We start from the raw sequence: 18,879 nt of genomic DNA, 5'->3' as shown, positions 1-18,879 counted from the left end.
AGCATAAAAATAAAATATGTAATAAAGTAGAATTACCTCAAAGTCGCACAATTGTAATCGAGTGAATTTATTTTCTGCCACAATTCGTCTTTTATTTATTCAAAGCATTAAGTATCTGAGATCCAGTTATTTTGTTCACCAAACATTAAGGGAGAAAACCCTTGAATATGAGATCAAATTATAGATCTTACACTGCTGCATTAAGATGAGCAGAAGCCATATATGAAAGTAAAGGTACTCACATGGGCCAACAAAGTAGGTGCTTTGTTTAGTCGTTCACACTTCACACATCCAGACTCAGTTCTGTAGTTCGTTTTATAGGGAAGTCTGATACGTTCCTAAAATAGCTGTCATTCAAACAAAGCAGTGGTGGAAATAAAATGTATTTATTTATTTACTTCAAAGAGTAAGGGGTACTTACTTTCTCTGCGTTCTGCTTGTCCTCCACTACATTTCAAAGAAACCCGTTATAGGTTATATATCTACTTGACAGCTATCGTTACTAGTTTCTGTAGATAATAAATTAGCTCCACCTCGACCAGCTGCAACGTTAAAAATCGTCTTACACATCTATGCATTATGAATTAGTATCCAACTAACTACACTGAGGGCTATTCTATTGCATTTTATCTTTGCAATCTCTGCTCAGGAAAAATAATAATATTTCTCCCATCACTGTAATTAACGAGTATAGTTTTGTTATGTGACACTGGTCCTTCTTATTGAACTCAGTGTCATGCTCCATTGTGACCACTAGATGGCAGTGTTTGGCCATCCTGCTCTGACCGGATATGACTCGCGGGGATCTCGGGAGCAGCAGCTTCCAAACTGTGGGCGTTTTTTCTCCTCGATCTTTTTTTTGTTCTTTTCTGGGTGTTGCCTGCTCGGAAGTTTCACCGGGCGTTGCAGAGAAGGAGACAAACCGGATAATTTCTGTGACGACATTTATCAACTTTTCTGGACTGCAGTCGAGGCACCTCACGCTTTGTGCACTTTGGAGTCGACACCGGACCGGTTTTATTGTAGCCGCCGTTAGCTCGCTAGGCTAACTGGGGATCGAGCTGCTGTACCGTTGGCTGGAAGGTTCCGATGCAGGCCATTAAGTGTGTGGTGGTGGGGGACGGGTACGTTAAAACATCCTTTTTTTAATCATTACTTCGACCTGTAAAATGTCCCGGTTTGACTCGTGCAATACGGTTATTTAACAGTTATCTTCGTTGACCCAGTTACCAACACTAACGAGCCTCGGATAACATGGCAACTTGAGCGACAGCTGTTGTTGTGCCTGTTCTCCGGTCCAGCTGGGTCACACGGATTTACCTCCATGCTGGGTTAGTTAGGTGTGACTGAACGGGTCACAGCGTGTCAGTTGACGGACATGGTGCCGTGTCGACAGCTACGGGATGACTCGTCGTGTGTGGAAGTTCTTGGGTTGTTCACTATTGAATTTATCTTAAATGTCACACTTCATATGTTTGTCATTAACCATACAGCCACGTGAGGCATTGGAACAAGATTATTCTTTTTATTGTTATTTCATAGGATATCAAAAATGCAACAAAGTCCCACCCCAAATGTATAGCACCCAGTAATTAAAAACAACTGAATACCAGTAGGTATCCTATATAATCTGAAGAACCCAGTCCATTTTGGAATTATATAAAAGAGAGTCAAATCTAGCATTTATAGTCTACAAATCATGGCTATTTTTCCTAAACCGGTTGAAACAAACTGTGGTCTCTAAATGCCTCATTCCTCCTTGGGCAGGAAATGTAAAAAAAAAACATATATTTAGTAAAATATTTAGTTATCAGAAGTTTTAGAACATTTGAACATTAAAGCAGATAAAAAGCTTATGTTTGAACTTGGTTGACTTCAAAAGTCTACTTCAAACCAACATTGTAATGCATAATTCATTTTAAATGTCTGATAGGAAAACGCCATATTTAAGATTTCTTTTAAATCTTGTGTCATCGTTTCCAGGTATTAGTTCTGACCTCTGATAGTTGACAGTATTAATGGCATTCAATGTATGCAGACGTGAATGCATTCTTTGACCCAATCAGATTTACTTAAGTCTGTAAACCATTTTTCAACTCAGCTGTGGACATTATCACGAGTTTGTATTATAATACAAAGTTACACCCCTACAGTTTTGTTGTCAGCTTTTTGGTACGTCCCATCGAGAGAAACGGTTAACCATTACAGCAGATCATTGAATGTAGTAGGTCAGTATATTGCCTGCGAATCTAGGACAGTGTCTTCTTAACCCAAGCTCAGTACTGGTAAAGTCATGCTTGAAAAATGTATAATGTAATTAGCACTCAAACCCTAAAAGCTTAACTCAATTGATAACAGTTAAACCAGGCTTTCCTTACTTGTAAAGATACCACATATTCACTATAAAACTGTCTCGCTCTTAGCTTGATTTCACTGAAGAATATTCTGTAATGTGACAACAAATCAAGCAGCAATCTTCAGTCCTCATCATTGAGTTTTCTCTGTCAATCTTTGCTCCTCTGCTTTCTAATCCCAGGGCTGTGGGTAAAACATGCCTGCTCATCAGCTACACTACCAATGCCTTCCCTGGAGAGTACATCCCCACAGTGTAAGTAACACACACCTCTCATGAACAGCTGTGAGATGGTCAGAAATTGGTTGAGAAATGCATTAGCATCAATGCACAACTTAATCTCTTCACTGTATGTTTGATTTGGATCCTAATGTGCACCTCCCCCGTCCTACAGCTTTGACAACTACTCTGCCAATGTGATGGTTGATGGGAAGCCAGTAAACCTGGGCCTGTGGGATACAGCGGGACAGGAGGACTACGACAGGCTCAGGCCCCTGTCTTACCCTCAGACGGTATGTATATGCATTCACGCATCGTAGGAACAACTGCTCGTCTCACACCACTGCCGTGCACAGACTAGTATCAGCCAGACAATGTTAGCATGAACACTGCTTTCACTTCAGCAGCAGTTGTAATGCTTAAGACTGAGTCTTTGCACTCAGCAGAGTAGAGCCCTGTATCCATAGTACCTATACACTGTCTGGAGGAAGTGAAAGGGAGCCCTTGTTTGCACTCTTTGTCCTGACAACAATCTGGCCTCTGTGCCAACGACTCACAGGGAGCTGAAAGTGGGAGTTTATGTGTATTTAACCAACAGAGTCCAGATTTGTCTAGTTTTGTGAACCCTCATGTCTGAACCTTTTCAGTCTATTAAGTCAACATTGTCTATCCGCTTATTTTCAGCATCGCACTGTTGATTCATCGTAACGTTAAGATTCTTGTACCAGTTGTAACAGAAACGTCTCCACAGTGAGGATTAAGTTTTTAATGTTGTGTTGATGTTTATCATTTTCTCTCCTCAGGATGTGTTCCTGATTTGCTTTTCACTAGTCAGTCCCGCCTCCTTTGAAAACGTCCGTGCCAAGGTGAGAACAACCTGCTCTTTACAACTGCAGTGTGTCACATCTGTCGATAGTCGTAATATAAGGTCAGCTGTTTTCCATTACATCTCACGGTCAGATCTGCATGTGTGGAGGAATAAGAAGAACTCTAAAGCAAACTTACTCAGAGAACTTTATTTTCAGGTATTTAAGTTTATAACGAGATAGAAAATGCAGAATGTTATGTACAAGACTTTCAAAATGTTGTGTGTGAGGTAATGATGCTGCCATAATAAACATATTCCCAGGCAGAGAACCACTGTTTGTCAATGTTGGTCACGTGCAGGTTCACCTCGACTTGGCCATAATTCAGATTTGCGTATGGCGCATTGTATTGCTTTATGAAAATGAATGTTTGTTTTTTTTCTCCTGTTAAAACTACCTCATAGGTAAAAGTTGAACAGAAGAGGATTATTTGGAGTTCAGTAGATAAAGTAACGGGAATAAATGCCATACATTCTAACAGCAGGACTGAAAAATGTTCATTGAAATCTCTTTTTTAATGTCAATTCACTCACGTTTCACGCTATCTGCCGTGCTGTGCCCCTCTCTCCTCCCCCTCAGTGGTACCCTGAGGTGAGACACCACTGCCCCAACACGCCCATCATCCTGGTGGGCACCAAGCTGGACCTGAGAGACGACAAGGACACGATCGAAAAACTCAGGGAGAAGAAACTCTCCCCCATCACCTACCCTCAGGGCTTGGCCATGGCTAAAGAAATAAGTCAGTTCAAACACCACGCATGCACAGATACAAACATTTAAATCATCTTAAGGTCAAGGCTGTTACGGTTACAAAATGAAACACCCTTTTTTTACAGTCGTGTTTAAGTCATACTGTTAAATTGATAGAAAAACACCTGCTCATCTTACTCAAGCCTTAAAATATCTACTGTATGTACGAGGATGATGAACCAAAAACAACCTGGTTTGCTGACTTGTTCCTCTGCTCTCTCCTCTCCTCTGCCCACCAGGCTCAGTAAAGTATCTGGAGTGCTCCGCTCTGACGCAGCGCGGCCTTAAGACGGTGTTTGACGAAGCCATCAGAGCGGTGCTGTGCCCCCCGCCCACCAAGAAGAGGAGGAGGAAGTGCAGACTATTCTAAGGGACCGCAGGGAAAAAGAAAACACGGTTGCAGTAAGAACTCGCCTACTCGGAGGGAGGAAGATGATGGCTGGGTTCCCCAAATATCTATTCACCCCTTGTGTCCTTGCTTATGTAGAAGCTCTGGTAGTTCACACCTCCATCTGAAAAACGTCACAGATTTAAGCAGCTTTCAGCTCTGGTTTCTGTTTACTTACATCTGTTTTGTGCTTTCAGTTTGACGGGAATGACGTGACTTTGTTCAGGCCTAGGGGAATGTGAGGGTGGGGATTTGATCTGGGGTTGATTAGGGAGAAAGAGGGAGGATTTTACAAAAAAAAAGCCATTTGTGTCATTTTTCTCAGACACTGTGGAGAAACACTACTCGAATGTGATTTTATCATGACATTACTGTGGATTTAACTCTACAAGAGAAGGAGGTCCTGCACTGCACTGGTTCCCCCTACACACTAAGAGATTCCTGCTGCCTTGATGAAATTTTACTTTCAGAAAAAAAAATGTAGTTTAGAAGTTTTAATGTCTCCTGTTTCCATCGTCATGCCAGCTCTGCTTTAGAGACCGTTTTGTTTACATGTGTCGCCAAAATTCAGTCAATGGTCATTACTGTGTAGTCACTCCACGAATACTAACATGTCTCTTCCTTTTCATTTTGTTTTAACGTGTACAAGATGACGACATGCAGAAAGAGTTTAACCCTCAGATGACTTATTACAATTGTTGCAGCAGCTGCTAAGATGCGTAATAATTACTAGTCTCCATAATTAGCGAGCATTTAAAACAGTCTCTGCTAGATAATTATCTTGTTTCGTTCCTAAAAGCTGTCTAGATGAATCCATTTCTCTCTTCTTGCTGCGTGTCAAGACACACACACAGTATTTCATGACTGACTGTCGAGCATGTGAAGGTGCAGTGCAGCCGGTGTTGTTGTGAAGGTTCATTCTCAATCTGTCTGTAAAAGTTATATCATCATTTCATGTTCCCACTAAGTTCTTGTTGATTTTGACCACATCTATTCCCGTGTTTTATGAAGTCGAGGAGCTGGTTTATTCACGCTCGAATGTTGCAAAAGATTTTAATGTTTTTGTTATACAATATGAGCATTAACTATTCAGCAAATACCTTTTATTTTGTAATGAGCAATGATCAAATTGCATGGGTGCTCTGGGGAACCACTGTAAATCTGGATTAATTGTATCAGTGTTTCAATGGTGCAGTGGAAGTGCACACTTGGATTTACTTTCTTGCTAAATGGGGTTTCATTTTCGCATAATGTGGTGGTTTTTTTTTTTAAAGCAAATAAATTCATCGAAAATGCTTTGTGTAATAATTAATCATTTCTGTCCCAACATAACAGTTCAGGAAATAGTGTCAGACTGCAAGTAATGATTGTTTTATATCTCACAATATAGTATATGTAAAAGATCAAAAAAACAACAGTTCATTGTGTCAAAGTAATTAAAAAGTAGTCACAGGATGTTTAAAAAAACGTCATAGTAAAGTCTGTCAAACGTCTTAAGTCATAACAAGCCATTGTATAGCATGTAAAAAAAACTGACAAAATTAATTATGAAAGAAGACCTCTAAAAGAAAGATGTCGGAAAAAAAGTCATAGTATAGAATATTGAAAAAGGTCATTAAGTCATAGTATGGCGTGTCGGAAAAAAATAAATCATAAAGTCATAGTATAGCATGTTGAAAAAAGTTGTATTGTAGTTTGAGTCGCATCTTTTAATAGTTCACGATATGCTATTTACACAATTTTCTCTTGAAGCAAAACACTCAAACCAAATATTTTATGAAAAGCTACAAAAATACAGACAACCAATAGATTTAAATTTATTTTTTAAAGCTTTTATTAAATCAAACTTGATCACAACAGGTGTGCAACATGTGAAAGAAACTGGTGAACTAAGAAAACATTTGTTATATTTAGTCAGGGCTGTTAAAGACATGTTTATATTAACAGGTTACTGTCGGGACATTACACACTTGAATACAAGTCTGAGTTAAATCCTCAGTGCAACAAATCAGACTTTTTATTTTAAAGGTCAAATAAAAATAGGAGCATTGCTGTGGAAAACAACCATTTAGAAAGCTTCAAAGTATAAATTAAAAGGTAGCGCTTTGTAGAGTCTGCTGAATGAGTTCACAAATTTGATTCAGTTCACTTTTTGATTAAGACCAATCCAGCTGCCTTAGTCAATTCTGTCTTATTACAGTAATGTAGTGTTTATTTGTTACCCGTCTGTCTACAGGTAGGAAAGCTATATGGTTTAGTAATAAAAACAAATGCAAATTGTTATTTGCCCACATGGGGTGGTTAAGATCTCTGAGTTCATATGCTCGACGCCATTGGCTGACGCCGTCCTCAATTTTAGTCTGGACCTCAGCTGTCATCTGAGGAGAAAAGAGGAACAGGAAGACATGAGAATTCACATCACATTCACGAACATTTGCCTAAAACAGCTACTGAAATAACAACTGCTACTAAAACAGGGGTTCTCAAAGTTTTGATTACTAAATGCCAATTTAGAGAATTTCACTAAATTGTAATGATATAATATGCAATGACATTTTCAACAGTAAGTCATAGTATAGCATGTCGAAAGAAGCCATAAGAAAGTGATGGTATTGCATGTAAAAAAAAAGATAAAAAAGTAAACAGCATGTCGAAAGAAGTCATGGTATTGTATGTAAAAAAAAAAGTCATAGTATAGTACGTTGAAAAAAAAATCGAAAATAGTCATAGTATAGCATGACGAAAAGAGTAAAGAAGTCCTAGTACAGCATGTTGAAAGAAGTCATAGTATTGTATGTTGAAAAAAAACAAAAAAAGTAAGTTTAGAATGTCGAGTAAAATCATAAAAGGTTATAGTATATTATGTCGAAAAATATCATTGAAAAGTCACAGTATTGTACTGCATGTCGAAAGAAAGTCATAAAAAAGTCATAGTACAGAGTGTCGAAAAGTATAGAATGTCAAGAAAAGGCAAAGTAAGTAAGGTTTATCAAGTTATACGGCAGAGGCTTTTTTTGTCAGGTTGGGTAATCTAAAGTACAACGATTTGGACTGAACTATATTATTTCTTGTCCTGTATTATATTGCCTTGATCTTGATTAGCTTGTGGGCCATGAATGTGTAACAAAGAGGTCAGGGTTGAAACACATGGCCACCTCATGGTAGGCTGCCTTTGGCTTTCCATTGGTCAAATATCAGCTTAGCAGACACTGCATCTTCAACTCCCATTCCTGTAAATAAAACAGGTCATGATGTACTGAATTGTAGAAAAGTGCTTTCCACATAATATGGACTGGGCATATGTCAAGTAGTGCTTACCTAGGGATTTGAAGACTGTTGTCTTCTCTCTGTGTGCAGGTTTTGTCCCATTAATAACATCTCCAAGCTCAGCAAACACCTCAGCCTAAAACAAGAGATCTACAATCATATTTTCTACTCTGCATACATTCTGTAAAGGGAGCCAATAACACACCGTTCAGGTATCTTATTGAGGCAGTGAGAAATGACAGACTGACCCCAGAGAGGATGACGTCACCGGACTCTGTCATTGCTCCCTCCCTGCTGTCACTGTACACCACCGCCTCCTTCATCAACACATCGTCCATCTCCCGGCAGTCTGGCCTGCAAGCCCCCACCGCTGCTCAGCAACAGGAGAGGAAACACAGTGGGAAATGCTGATGTATAAATCTCACTTATTTCCTCTTTAATTTTTTATCTGCGTTATCATTTCTTCTCACCGGCCACGTGGGCTCCTGGTTTGACCCAGCGACCAAAGAGCACTGGCTCTGTGCTGCTGGTTACCGTCACTATGGCGTCTGCTCCCCTCACCGCCTCCTCCACTGAGACGCATGCCGTCACCGGACCACTGACAGAGCGGCAAAACCTCTCCACTCCCTGTCTCGTGCGGCTCCACACACGCACCTGTTGTGAGGATGCAGGGGAAGTGTGACAGTTGCACTTGTACATCACCATTCAGTAATCAATATCAATCAGTATCAATCTTCTCATATAACTCTGGGCAATGAAGCCAATAAGTTTATATATTGTACTGTAATTACCTCTTTAAATGGAAACATTTCTGTGAAGACATTGTAATGAGTCAAGGCCTGTTTGCCAGTCCCCAAAATGGCCAAAACCTCTGCTTCAGGGCACATCAGCAGCTGTGTGACAAAAACACAGCAGGACAGTGTCATAATTAGAACATCGCAAGATTACAAAACGGGCATGAATAGTAGTGGGAAAAATGGAAGTACCTTAGCAGAGATGGCCGAGACCGCAGCTGTCCTCATTCCTGTGATTTCGTCTCCATCAATGACCTGCAGGTTGGAAACATGTTATGTGGCCTGGCTTGGTGAGGCTGGTAAACATACCCGCAGGACCTAAATGTTTACAGTAGTTGTTTTTATGCGGAGTTACTAGAGCCAGCCTATTGTAGCTTCTTTAGAGTAATTTATGCATGCATTGGTTTTACTCACAGCCTTTACATTCCCATACTCTGGGTCCAGCAGCATCACTGTTGCTTGTACGGCTGGCAGAGTTGAACCAGCCTCCCTCTGGTAGAAACACACGAGCTTTGTGCACAGAACTCCATCATTCTCCATGTACGTCGGCATTGATCCTAGGAAGCTGTAAAAGTGAAGGAGTGTCAGCCAGCAATAGCAACAGTTAATGTTTAATTTATGTCTCAGGTTGAAGTACAGTGCAGGCCTACCCGTGGTGTTTCTGCAGGGGAAGCGTGCAGCGCACAGGCTGGATCACCTCTGCGCTGTCTCGTCTGGAGAATTTCCCCAAAGCGTCCTCCAGACGAGGGACCAGCTCTCTGTAACGCAACAGACGCTGCACTTCTTGCTTCCATATAACAACAGGAGGACCGGCCATGACTTCCGCCTCTGAGAGAAAAGTTTGAGCCACTCCCCCAAAAGGACGCGTCTACGGGCCGTAGTCACCGCTGATGGTTGAAGTTCCACACATGCGCAGTCCAATAATTGAAGTGCGCGGATTTGTGAATCATTGTCGCAGGTGGTTGAAAGCCGTCAAATGGAGATAGGCCCAATCCCAATGTCCCCCCTAAACCCTCAAACCCTGAACCCTCAAGGATTTACTGACGTCACCTGGTAAGTGGTTGAAGAGTGTGAGAGACTGTGAGGGCTTGAGATGGTGTGAATAGGAATGGGACAGCACTTTGTTGCAACATATCACGTTACCATGAAAACGACAGAAAATATGATGTACAATTGTGGGTATTTATTTTATACTTTGTACTCCCTGATTTGAAAGTATTCCTGGCTCTTTCCTCACAAGATGAGAGGTGATTTCATATAATCTATTTACTCGTTTTTGTCAAAACAGCTTCAATGACAAAATCAAATATTTGATGAATGAATAAATAATCTCTGATTTCATGTTTATTTTTTCTTCCATCTTTAACCCTTAATGTTTCCGAGTACATTTATTATGACAGGCTGAACACACTTGAGCCGTCCTCTTTGTTTACGTCTCCATGCGTCCACGTGTTTAACATCACATTGCAATGATTTGTGGGTAATTCCCTTAGGCTAAATCAGCATGACTTACGGAAAGGGTTCATAAAGGGCTCAAAATGTCTGCAAGAGCCTCAAACACTTGACGATTTCATAGTGTGACATCCCTAAACCCTCACGGACTTCGCGGGAGCGTGCCTCAAAGTCCGTGAGTCCATACGGGGGGACATTGGGATTGGGCCCACAATTGTACATCATATTTTTTGTCGTTTTCATGGTAACGTGATATGTTGCAGCAAAGTGCTGTCCCATTCTTATTTACACCATTTCAAGCCCTCAGTCTCTCACACTCAACCACTTACCAGGTGATGTCAGTAAGTCCTTAGCTGGTTGATGTATCAAGTATTTGAATAAATAGTCTCAAATTGAATCCAATATTTTCAAATAGGGTTAATATCTTAACAAACTCATAGGTATTAGCTGCTGTTGCATTTGGTTCCAATGAAAACACGCAAATGACCTCAGCAGCATATTGCCCTGCCTAGGGCTGAAATTAATTGTCATCCCCAAATGTATCAACTAATATCAATTACAAATGACACGGGACACTTCTGAGGTCGTTTAATTTAAGGTAAACTACACAATCTGAATGAAAACTTTGAAATTAACAGAACACTAGGGTTTAAATAAAAAAGTTTTATTATGAATCAGGTGATGCAATGGCAAACTGATACACAAAAGTAGACGCACTGTCTGAAGAAGTAAAAAAAGAAAAAAACATCTATACCCTCTTGTCATGCATTACAGCTTTTTTTTTTTTTTTTTACATCAAAAACAGAAGATTCACTTCAATCTGGAATTTGTCTTGTCCTTAAAACAAGGAGACGTTGTCACAACAGTGCAACAGAAATCAGACGAGCAGTCTCTCAATAGCCAATTGAACCGACTGAATCTGCGGTTTGAGCTGAGACCCCTCCTTTATGGTGACTGAGGTAGCTATGACGGGGCGAGACACCCCACAGGCCCGTCCCAGGGCCTGCTTGGAGCGGACAAACACGTACGGGACGTTCTTGTCCTCACAGAGCAGTGGCAGGTGGAGGATGATCTCCAGCGGCTCAGCATCAGCAGCCATCACAATAAATTCAGAGATGCCTCTGTTCAAGGTTTTAGTGGCTGGGGGAAGAAGGAGAACACAGTTAGTACGTGTGCACGTTATCACTATTACATCATCATTACTTAAATCAGTGTTCAGCAGACTTTTCTTTCTTGTTTAATCTATAGAAAATGTAGTAAAACAAAAATAGTGCAAAACATCTATCACAACCTCCCAGAACCCAAAGTGATCCCCTTAAATTGCTTGTTTAATCAAAACAGTTCAAAGCAAAATCATTGTTTGTAATCATAATTTTGAGAAGCAGCACCAGCAAATAATGCACGTTTATGCTGGACAAAAGTTGATTCATTGTATGATCGACTTAATCTATAACAGTGGTTTGATAAAGTCTTAGTGATATTACTTTACCAGGTCAGTCTTTTAAATGCACAGATTTGAGACACCTAACAAAACCCAGCTGTGTTTAGGACCACGCTTCACACACTTCCCTGATGTTACATTACCTCTGAAAGTAGTGGATAATCAAATTACTATCTTACATGAACCCACTAACTAACGTAAGTTACATTCTATTCGCAAGAGTTTGGTCTCCTCACCTTCATTAGCCCCCTTCCTCAGCTGCTTGTAGTTAGAGGCTTGCTGCACCAGGTCCAAGATAGTTTTGGAGAGCGTGGCGTCGGCCAGCGGGTAGGCCTTCGGGTTGACTTGGGGTTCAGACTGGTCACAAAACAATAAACACAACCACATTAACAACGGGAAGGAGGCACATAGAGTAAACAAACAAGTAGACGTGATGAGTTAAAGGTTAGTTCTCTCTGCAGCCTAGTTACTTTAGCTAACGTGAGCTAATAGTTAGCTCGTCTGTTAGCTTGTCAGTTCATTCTGAATCAATACTTACCATTGTGAATAGTTTGGTTTCTTGTATTCCGGCCCTCTCGGCGAAATGCTTCACGGAGGACTATTTTCTTTCACCTGGGCTAAAAAGGGCAACAAAAAGCGAGATAAGTTTTGTGTCAGTAATATTTAGTGGCACTACGAACTCTCTAAGCTCTGTTGCATGCAGCCAGTTCAAACGTTCACCCCACGTGTGGAATACCACACATGCGCACTGGCGACACACGCTGAAAACGACCGGAAATACCCTTTTTTCCACCCTGGCTGGTTGTTATTAAAGTAAATTGATAATGCTGAAATGTTAAGCTGTGTCTAACAGGTAAATATTGATCATACCAATAATACAACAACTAAATAATGACAAAATAAATATATGTGTCGATAATATAGAAACAACACAACAATGATATACTATGGTATAAAACCGAAAATAGTCTTTCTTAGTGAATATAGATTTATGTACATGACATTTAAGATGTGCTTGTATGTTTTTCTATGACTTGTGAACCTAAACAATTTATTAATTTATAAAATAAAGTAAAATCCCTCATTCAATCATCAGTAATAATCCTGGAAATATCTTGCCACAATCTCTGTGCATAATGCCAAAACAAATGTTGCTTGTACAGTCAATAAATCTCTTTCTTTCTCTACTGTTCAGTTTGTTGTTGTGTCACATTCATCTCCCTGCCAGCAGGGGGCGCACGCACATTATCCACGACGTACTTTTGCGAGCAGGGAATGCGCTAGGGATTGTGGGTAGGGCACTTTCACGTCAGCCATATTGCTCTGGCTGAAGGAGAGAGATGAAGGGGATTCGGGGAATAAGTCAGCTGTCGGTAAGGACTCCGTTACAATCCTTTAGCTTTGTGTGTCGGGACAGCGTTAGCAGTCCGTTTCATTCCTCGTGTGAGTGACAGACGGTGTAAACACTCAGGGTCGTGTCCGGTCAAGGTGTGATGATGAGCAGACGAGGAAGTAGCTAGTCGTGGCCTTTTGCTCAACCAGCAGTAACCAGACTCATAACGTCACATAATAAACAACAGACAGGTACACGTTTACATTCACTGGCAACCCCAATTTACTCCACTCAGTGTCTGAGAAGTGAGAGCTAGCTTCTTGTAGACTTGACTTAGCATCACCTTCATAACTAATGTTGAACACACTTGTAATGTGCCGACTGAAATACTGATAGAAATAGAAATATAGGATCTGTTCTTGAGCTTAAAACATGATCTTAATCAGCAGAATTATCAGGTTTCTGAGCACTTGATGGGCTTTTCATCCATATCTGCTGAAGAAGACCAAGTGAAAGCTCCAGAAGAGATAATAACTGGATTTTGTGTAGCGGGATTATCACAAGGCAGCAGTGCAGGGTGTCCAGCTACACTATATTATAATATGTGAGGAACCGTACAAACTGAATATTATTTATTTAAGTCATGGCGAGAAAATAAACACCACTGCTCCCATCATTTCACCATCTTACATGCCTCTGATTTCCCTCCCCTCAAACTTCCCTTGCATCAGTCAGCCATGGCAGTACAACACAGAGAGTTGTAATGTCCCGCCTTCCCATCTTCTCTATTTTTCCAGACGAGGCTTTACGCGGCTCAGGCTGCCTGTAAGGTGGAGTACACCGAGGCCGCCGAGCACGTTAAGTTTCAGCCGCAGGATGTGCAGGTCAGTGGTTGTTGACTTGTGTTTCTTCTCCGCAGAGACACTTCCATGTGGCTGCCAGAACAGGCCAGTCCCTTGGTCAGCCCCTGGCTGGCCTCAAGCTCTCTCCGGGGGCTGCCCACTCCTTCCAGGACGTCCATGTATGTTGGTGATGAGGATGGGTTGGCTCCGTCCAGACAGAGTGGTTTTTAAATCTTAGAATGAAGAGATGAGTTGGTTTTGTCGGAACAGATGTCGCTCATGTCTTTTATGTTTGAGCGTTTAAAGTTTAAAATGAGAATCATTGGCCGACATGTTTGAACTTAATGTCTGTCTATTCTTTATGTAATGGAATGATGAAACTTAAGGACATATCTGTGTCCTGTCCAGGTGACTAGACTGCCCAGTGGACTGGTGATCGCCTCCCTGGAGAACTATTCCCCAGCCTCCAAGATCGGAGTGTTTGTCAAGGCCGGCTGTCGGTATGAGACCCCTGAAAACCAGGGGGTCACCCACCTCCTCCGGCTGGCCTCCAACCTGGTATGAAACTGCACAGTTTGCTACAGTTTCAAACAACTGTTGGTCATTTAGTATTTGGTCCTTTCTCCCAGAGTTTTCACACAGTATTATTTATACCCAATGTCGAGCACTAACATTTTCCATCTGTCTTAGCTCGGTGTTGACTTGCATTTTCTGCTTCTCCAGACAACCAAAGGAGCTTCATCTTTCAAGATATGCCGGGGTGTTGAGGCAGTGGGAGGCAACCTGAGGTCAGCAACCTCTTAGAAAAGTCATAACAAACTATTGAACACAAGTTTCTTCCATGATCAGCATTCTTATCTGGATGTCTGCATGTTCCTCTGCAGTGTGACTTCCTCCAGAGAGAACATGATCTACACCGTTGACTGCTTGAGAGATGACATGTGAGTCTTTGAATAACATCAACACGAGTCACAAGTGAACAGGAATCGTGACGTGTCCCATGTTTGTAGATATGTTTTGAGTATCTTTTGGAACAGAAAGGAACTTGTAGTTTGAGCTTGAGTTACATGATTTTCTCCCTCTTCATTGCTCGTCTGCAGTGACACAGTGATGGAGTATTTGATCAACGTGACCACCGCCCCAGAGTTCCGGCCATGGGAGGTGTCAGACCTGACGCCCAGAGTAAAGAGGGACAGGGCCCAAGCTGCACAGAGTGCTCAAATAGGTGGGCCTTTAGTTCCGTTGCAATGACACAGACACCCACGTTCGCTTCTTGATTGGGTCTTATCAGTCACAACGTGTCCATCCGTGACCCAATTACATGATCCTTTTCTGGAAGAATACAATCAAAATCAGCACGGACTACCAGTGGTAAATTCAACATGGATAACGAATTACAAGCGCTGCTGATCTTGTTGTTTATCCGAGCAGCTGTTGTGCAGTTAAATACCGCCTTTTATAATGCTACTGATGCCTACATGTGCAAGTTCATTGAAAAGTAGTCCCGGGACTAAAATTGCCATAAACTGTTTGGTGGAAACATGGTTTATGGTTATTTCGCCTGCAATAATCTGACTTTGGACCTCATCCCAAGTATTGTTGGATTTGTTTGTCCACATTTGTTGATTAATGACCAGATTAATCATGACCAGACCAGATTAATGACCTCTTTCATGCTTGATTATACTTGTTGACAGTACTGCCACAGTTAAAGCTGCGATCCTTGACCTCGTCTCAGCTGTAAATGACAAGAAAGATGTCAAAGCATCCAGTATCTAGGTTAAACATTTTCAACAAAAGTCTGGTAATTCCCATAAAAATCTGTTATTTACTTAAGTGACAAAAGCAGATGACTTTAGAACCAAATTCAATCACTGTTTCTTGGAAGTCTCCACCATACAGGCAGATATAATGATTTATCAATTGAGAAGACATTGAAAATGTCAGCTTTAAGATGAGCATATTGCATTGTGATCGTGCCTCTTTCTGTCTTTTCCAGGTGTGATTGAAGGTCTGCATGAAGCCGCCTACAAGAATGCTCTCTCTAACTCCCTGTATTGTCCCAACCACATGGTCGGCAACATCCAGTCTGGGCATGTAAGTCTTTTTCAAATGTTCATTTCTAAAGACTTATGGTGTAAATATTACCCATTTAAACCTTTTCTAATGTTTGTATTTTTCCTCCAGCTGCACCAGTTTGTCCAGAACAATTTCACAAGCTCAAGAATGGCTCTTGTTGGACTTGGTACGGTTCATTATAATTTGTAATTTATAGTGATAGCAGTATTGTATGAACTTGATGTGTTTTTATGGCACGTTATAGTGAGTAATATACCCAGTGTTTTCCTTAATCGTTAAGTGTAAGATATTCGTCCTTCCTTCAGGTGTGGACCACACGGTGCTGACGCAAGTTGGGGAGCAATTCCTCAACATCCGCAGCGGGGCCGGCACCACCGGGGCCACGGCTCAGTATCGTGGAGGTGAGCTGAACCGCCATTTAAAAAAATAACTGCCACCGCATGGCTTAAACTTTGTAATGTAACGCCCTGAATTCCTCTCTCTAGGTGAGATTCGCCTGCCCAGCACCGGCAGTCTGCTCCACTCAGCGGTGGTGAGCCAGTCGGCAGCAGCGGGCAGCAGCGAGGCTCTGGCCTTCAGTGTGCTGCAGCATTTACTGGGAGCTGGTCTGCATGTCAAGAGGGGCTCATGCGCCTCCAGCAAACTGGTCCAGGGTGTTGCTCAGGCAACTGCTGACCCCTTTGATGTGAGTGATTGTCAGTTTTTGATAGAAACCTTTAAAACGGTTCATACGTCGAGGCGGTGACTGGTTTAAATCATGATTTCAACATTTATCCCCATTTCTTTCTTTTTCAGGTCAGTGCTTTCAACACAAGCTACTCTGACTCTGGTCTGTTTGGAGTCTACACCATTTCCCAGCCTGCAGCTGCTGGTGATGTGAGTATCCAAACGTCATCACAAGAGTCCGTTCAACAAAGTAGCTGCAGGAAACCGTAAGGTGTGTTGCTGTAATATCTGTCCTCCTCCGTCTCTCCAGGTGATTAAGGCAGCTCTAGCCGAGGTGAAGGCTGTTGCTGATGGTGGAGTCACAGCTGCCGACCTCACTCGGGCCAAGTAAGACATACAGACGGACAGAGACACTACTTTAATGTGTTGCCTCTTTATAAACATGTAGTCTAAATTATGAATGCGTTAAGAAGTCAATTCTTAATAAAAAAAACGGGTTTATCTAAATATCAAAGCAAGGAATCTCTGTCCATGTGCTTGTCCTTTGCATGTCTCAAGAACCGTTCGTCTGGTCTGCTTCAGTTTGCGAGTGTGTTGCTGGTAACTCAAGGGAGTGCATCGTCAGATGTGGTGCACTATGTCCAGATGGTGGCTCTAAAACCAACTTTACATTTTGGCCTGTAACCTTTAAACCGTACGTCTAAGAAACAAAATAGTTTGTTTTTTTGCCGCTGCTCTTACACATTTTGAGCAATCATCACCAAATGTAATACAGAACATCTCTGGACCGTCCAGAAAAGGTTGCTTTTTCAGATTTTTGATGTTCCATACAGTTTTACTACAACTTCCCCCCGAAGTTTGCTTTGTGGGCATCGCTTATATCATGAAAAAAATATATCTCCTGATAGCGTTGTCCTATTGCTTCCACATTTGGTGGAAATAGGATGTCTGAGTGATCATCACAGATTTGGTGCCATTTGGCCAGTAGGTGGTGCAGTTGTATCTAACTATAAGGAAGGAATTTGTGTCTGTCTCTGTATGTATGGCTGGCCTTTGCAAATCTAGTCATTCATCCAGTCAACTGGACTATTTAAAACATCTCATTTCACGCTCATTCTTAGCATTGAGAAGAAAACACATCAAGTCAAAGGTTTTCCTCCTAGTTTGCATTATTGTACCTTCGTCTCTGTTTTCTCTGCAGGGCCCAGCTGAAGGGGCAGTTCCTGATGTCACTGGAGACGTCGGAGGGTTTTCTGGAGGCCATGGGCACTCAGGCTCTGGCCGAGGGATCCTACCGCTCCGCCGAGGAAGTCTCCAAAAACATTGACAACGTCTCCTTGACTGATGTCGCCAACGTAAGACGTCTGGTTCTTGGTCTTTCATTTACTGTGTGAAAAATGTGTTTTGTCGTTAGTAATGGTGCTCTTAACTTTCTTCCTGTTTATTCGCAGGCTGCCAAGACATTTGTGACTGGCAAGAAGACTATGGCGTCCAGCGGCAACCTCGTAAAAACTCCCTTCGTGGATGAGCTCTAAAGCCCTTCCCTCGTTATATCTTGTACTCTACACAACAGATGTTGTTTCCTCTACATTTAGACAAAAACAGAAACAAGGCAGAGGTCAACAATGCTGTCGTTCTGAGGGATACAATGTCATGACGCCACTGGGTATTTATAGGTGTTGTAACAGTATATATTCAGTTGATGCTGCTCTGGCACATCACAATATTGTGCTCCACTCATCTGTCCACATTAACTGTATAGCTAATGTAAAATAAAGAATAAATTCTATCTACCTTACGGAGTTGTATGTGTTTTGTTGTGGTGTTTATGTTTTTGATACTATCATATCGCATGAGTTTCATCTTGACATTGGAAACAAGCATTTCACTAAAACAATCCTGACTCCAGATCCACTTGCTGGCTTGTTCTTTTGACAGACTAAATAGAAATGAACTGTCAAGTCAACATGGTTTTTACAACTTTGTAGTGTAAAAGAAACTGCCGCTTTGTAGATGTGACTACATGAGTGTGGAGGTGTTACTTAAATTGCCAAAATGCGCCCAGAGATGTTTTTGGGAAATCCTTTAAATGGTCACCCCTGCGTAATTATGACGATGCAAAAAGTACCAGCAGCGCGAGCAATTTACAGATTATCTCGCGAGAATTGTTCACTTCCAGACCTGGAGATGCGAGCTGCCTGCATTTGAGTTGTAACTGCGGAGAGAGGACCGTCCTGCTGAAAACACACTTGCTCCGCGTTTGAGAATGTTTTTAAATAGATTAACTGACGATATTCCGCATATCTCTGTGTCAGTGCGACAATGTGAAGCACCGGAAAAGCGCTTTTATTTTTTGAGTATGGGCGGCGTTTCCCGTCTGTGTGCGTCCAGAGGACAGAAACAGCTTCCATAAGGGGGGGGGGGGGGGG

The 18,879-nt window shown here is 41.7% G+C and overlaps 4 protein-coding genes across 9 annotated transcripts; 2 read left to right on the top strand and 2 right to left on the bottom strand.

The window, feature by feature from the left end:
- Positions 1 to 814: 814 nt before the first annotated feature.
- rac1a (Rac family small GTPase 1a) lies at positions 815 to 5,872 on the top strand. Its single transcript, XM_031843493.1, has 6 exons — positions 815 to 1,124; positions 2,537 to 2,608; positions 2,748 to 2,865; positions 3,376 to 3,438; positions 4,018 to 4,177; positions 4,428 to 5,872. Exons 1-6 carry the CDS (start codon positions 1,090 to 1,092, stop codon positions 4,556 to 4,558), a joined length of 579 nt encoding a protein of 192 aa, XP_031699353.1. The 5' UTR covers positions 815 to 1,089; the 3' UTR covers positions 4,559 to 5,872.
- A 303-nt stretch (positions 5,873 to 6,175) lies between these two features.
- crym (crystallin, mu) lies at positions 6,176 to 9,503 on the bottom strand. 4 transcript variants are annotated; one of them, XR_004212654.1, is made up of 9 exons: positions 9,288 to 9,503; positions 9,052 to 9,202; positions 8,830 to 8,892; positions 8,635 to 8,736; positions 8,314 to 8,497; positions 8,092 to 8,213; positions 7,895 to 7,923; positions 7,732 to 7,806; positions 6,176 to 6,954 (listed from the first exon to the last, which is right to left on the bottom strand). XR_004212654.1 is itself a non-coding variant. In XM_031843491.1 (9 exons), the coding sequence occupies exons 1-8, from the start codon at positions 9,452 to 9,454 to the stop codon at positions 7,733 to 7,735; spliced, it is 948 nt and encodes a 315-aa protein (XP_031699351.1). In that variant the 5' UTR covers positions 9,455 to 9,501; the 3' UTR covers positions 6,178 to 6,954; position 7,732. The 4 variants fall into 4 exon arrangements, 2 of the variants coding, with proteins under 2 accessions (XP_031699351.1, XP_031699352.1); XR_004212653.1 differs by having other exon boundaries at positions 6,177 to 6,954; positions 7,664 to 7,806; positions 7,895 to 7,979; positions 9,288 to 9,502; XM_031843491.1 differs by having other exon boundaries at positions 6,178 to 6,954; positions 7,895 to 7,979; positions 9,288 to 9,501.
- Positions 9,504 to 10,737: 1,234 nt separating this feature from the next.
- Positions 10,738 to 12,284, bottom strand: LOC116381621 (NHP2-like protein 1). Its single transcript, XM_031843915.1, has 3 exons — positions 12,069 to 12,284; positions 11,767 to 11,887; positions 10,738 to 11,229 (listed from the first exon to the last, which is right to left on the bottom strand). Exons 1-3 carry the CDS (start codon positions 12,069 to 12,071, stop codon positions 10,967 to 10,969), a joined length of 387 nt encoding a protein of 128 aa, XP_031699775.1. The 5' UTR covers positions 12,072 to 12,284; the 3' UTR covers positions 10,738 to 10,966.
- A 534-nt stretch (positions 12,285 to 12,818) lies between these two features.
- uqcrc2b (ubiquinol-cytochrome c reductase core protein 2b) lies at positions 12,819 to 18,252 on the top strand. Of its 3 annotated transcripts, XM_031844157.1 has the most exons (15): positions 12,819 to 12,903; positions 13,661 to 13,693; positions 13,783 to 13,884; positions 14,114 to 14,263; positions 14,429 to 14,493; positions 14,590 to 14,646; positions 14,806 to 14,930; positions 15,705 to 15,802; positions 15,893 to 15,950; positions 16,090 to 16,185; positions 16,270 to 16,469; positions 16,580 to 16,660; positions 16,761 to 16,837; positions 17,652 to 17,805; positions 17,902 to 18,252. In XM_031844157.1, exons 1-15 carry the CDS (start codon positions 12,871 to 12,873, stop codon positions 17,983 to 17,985), a joined length of 1,413 nt encoding a protein of 470 aa, XP_031700017.1. In that variant the 5' UTR covers positions 12,819 to 12,870; the 3' UTR covers positions 17,986 to 18,252. The 3 variants fall into 3 exon arrangements, with proteins under 3 accessions (XP_031700017.1, XP_031700020.1, XP_031700019.1); XM_031844160.1 differs by lacking the exon at positions 13,783 to 13,884 and having other exon boundaries at positions 12,821 to 12,903; positions 13,661 to 13,747; XM_031844159.1 differs by lacking the exon at positions 13,661 to 13,693 and having other exon boundaries at positions 12,823 to 12,903.
- The last annotated feature ends 627 nt before the right edge of the window (positions 18,253 to 18,879 follow it).

Source organism: Anarrhichthys ocellatus, unplaced genomic scaffold (assembly GCF_004355925.1).
Source record: "Anarrhichthys ocellatus isolate YVR2014 unplaced genomic scaffold, GSC_Weel_1.0 scaffold4, whole genome shotgun sequence".
NCBI classification, from domain to species: Eukaryota; Metazoa; Chordata; class Actinopteri; order Perciformes; family Anarhichadidae; genus Anarrhichthys; species Anarrhichthys ocellatus.
The sequence above is the reverse complement of the archived record's forward strand: the minus strand, read 5'-3'. Positions and strand labels throughout refer to the sequence as shown.

Coding starts and splice junctions, on each gene's coding strand:
- rac1a (XM_031843493.1), top strand. CDS start 1,090: ATGCAGGCCATTAAGTGTGTGGTGGTGGGGGACGG. Junction 1,125..2,536: donor TGTGTGGTGGTGGGGGACGG/GTACGTTAAAAC, acceptor TTCTAATCCCAG/GGCTGTGGGTAAAACATGCC. Junction 2,866..3,375: donor CCCTGTCTTACCCTCAGACG/GTATGTATATGC, acceptor TTCTCTCCTCAG/GATGTGTTCCTGATTTGCTT.
- uqcrc2b (XM_031844157.1), top strand. CDS start 12,871: ATGAAGGGGATTCGGGGAATAAGTCAGCTGTCG. Junction 13,694..13,782: donor CGGCTCAGGCTGCCTGTAAG/GTGGAGTACACC, acceptor TCTTCTCCGCAG/AGACACTTCCATGTGGCTGC. Junction 14,931..15,704: donor TGCACAGAGTGCTCAAATAG/GTGGGCCTTTAG, acceptor TGTCTTTTCCAG/GTGTGATTGAAGGTCTGCAT.
- crym (XM_031843491.1), bottom strand. CDS start 9,454: ATGGCCGGTCCTCCTGTTGTTATATGGAAGCAAGAAGTGCAGCGTCTG. Junction 8,498..8,634: donor AAATGTTTCCATTTAAAGAG/GTAATTACAGTA, acceptor TCCTCACAACAG/GTGCGTGTGTGGAGCCGCAC. Junction 7,807..7,894: donor AACAGTCTTCAAATCCCTAG/GTAAGCACTACT, acceptor TTTTATTTACAG/GAATGGGAGTTGAAGATGCA.
- LOC116381621 (XM_031843915.1), bottom strand. Junction 11,230..11,766: donor GAGGAAGGGGGCTAATGAAG/GTGAGGAGACCA, acceptor TTCTTCCCCCAG/CCACTAAAACCTTGAACAGA.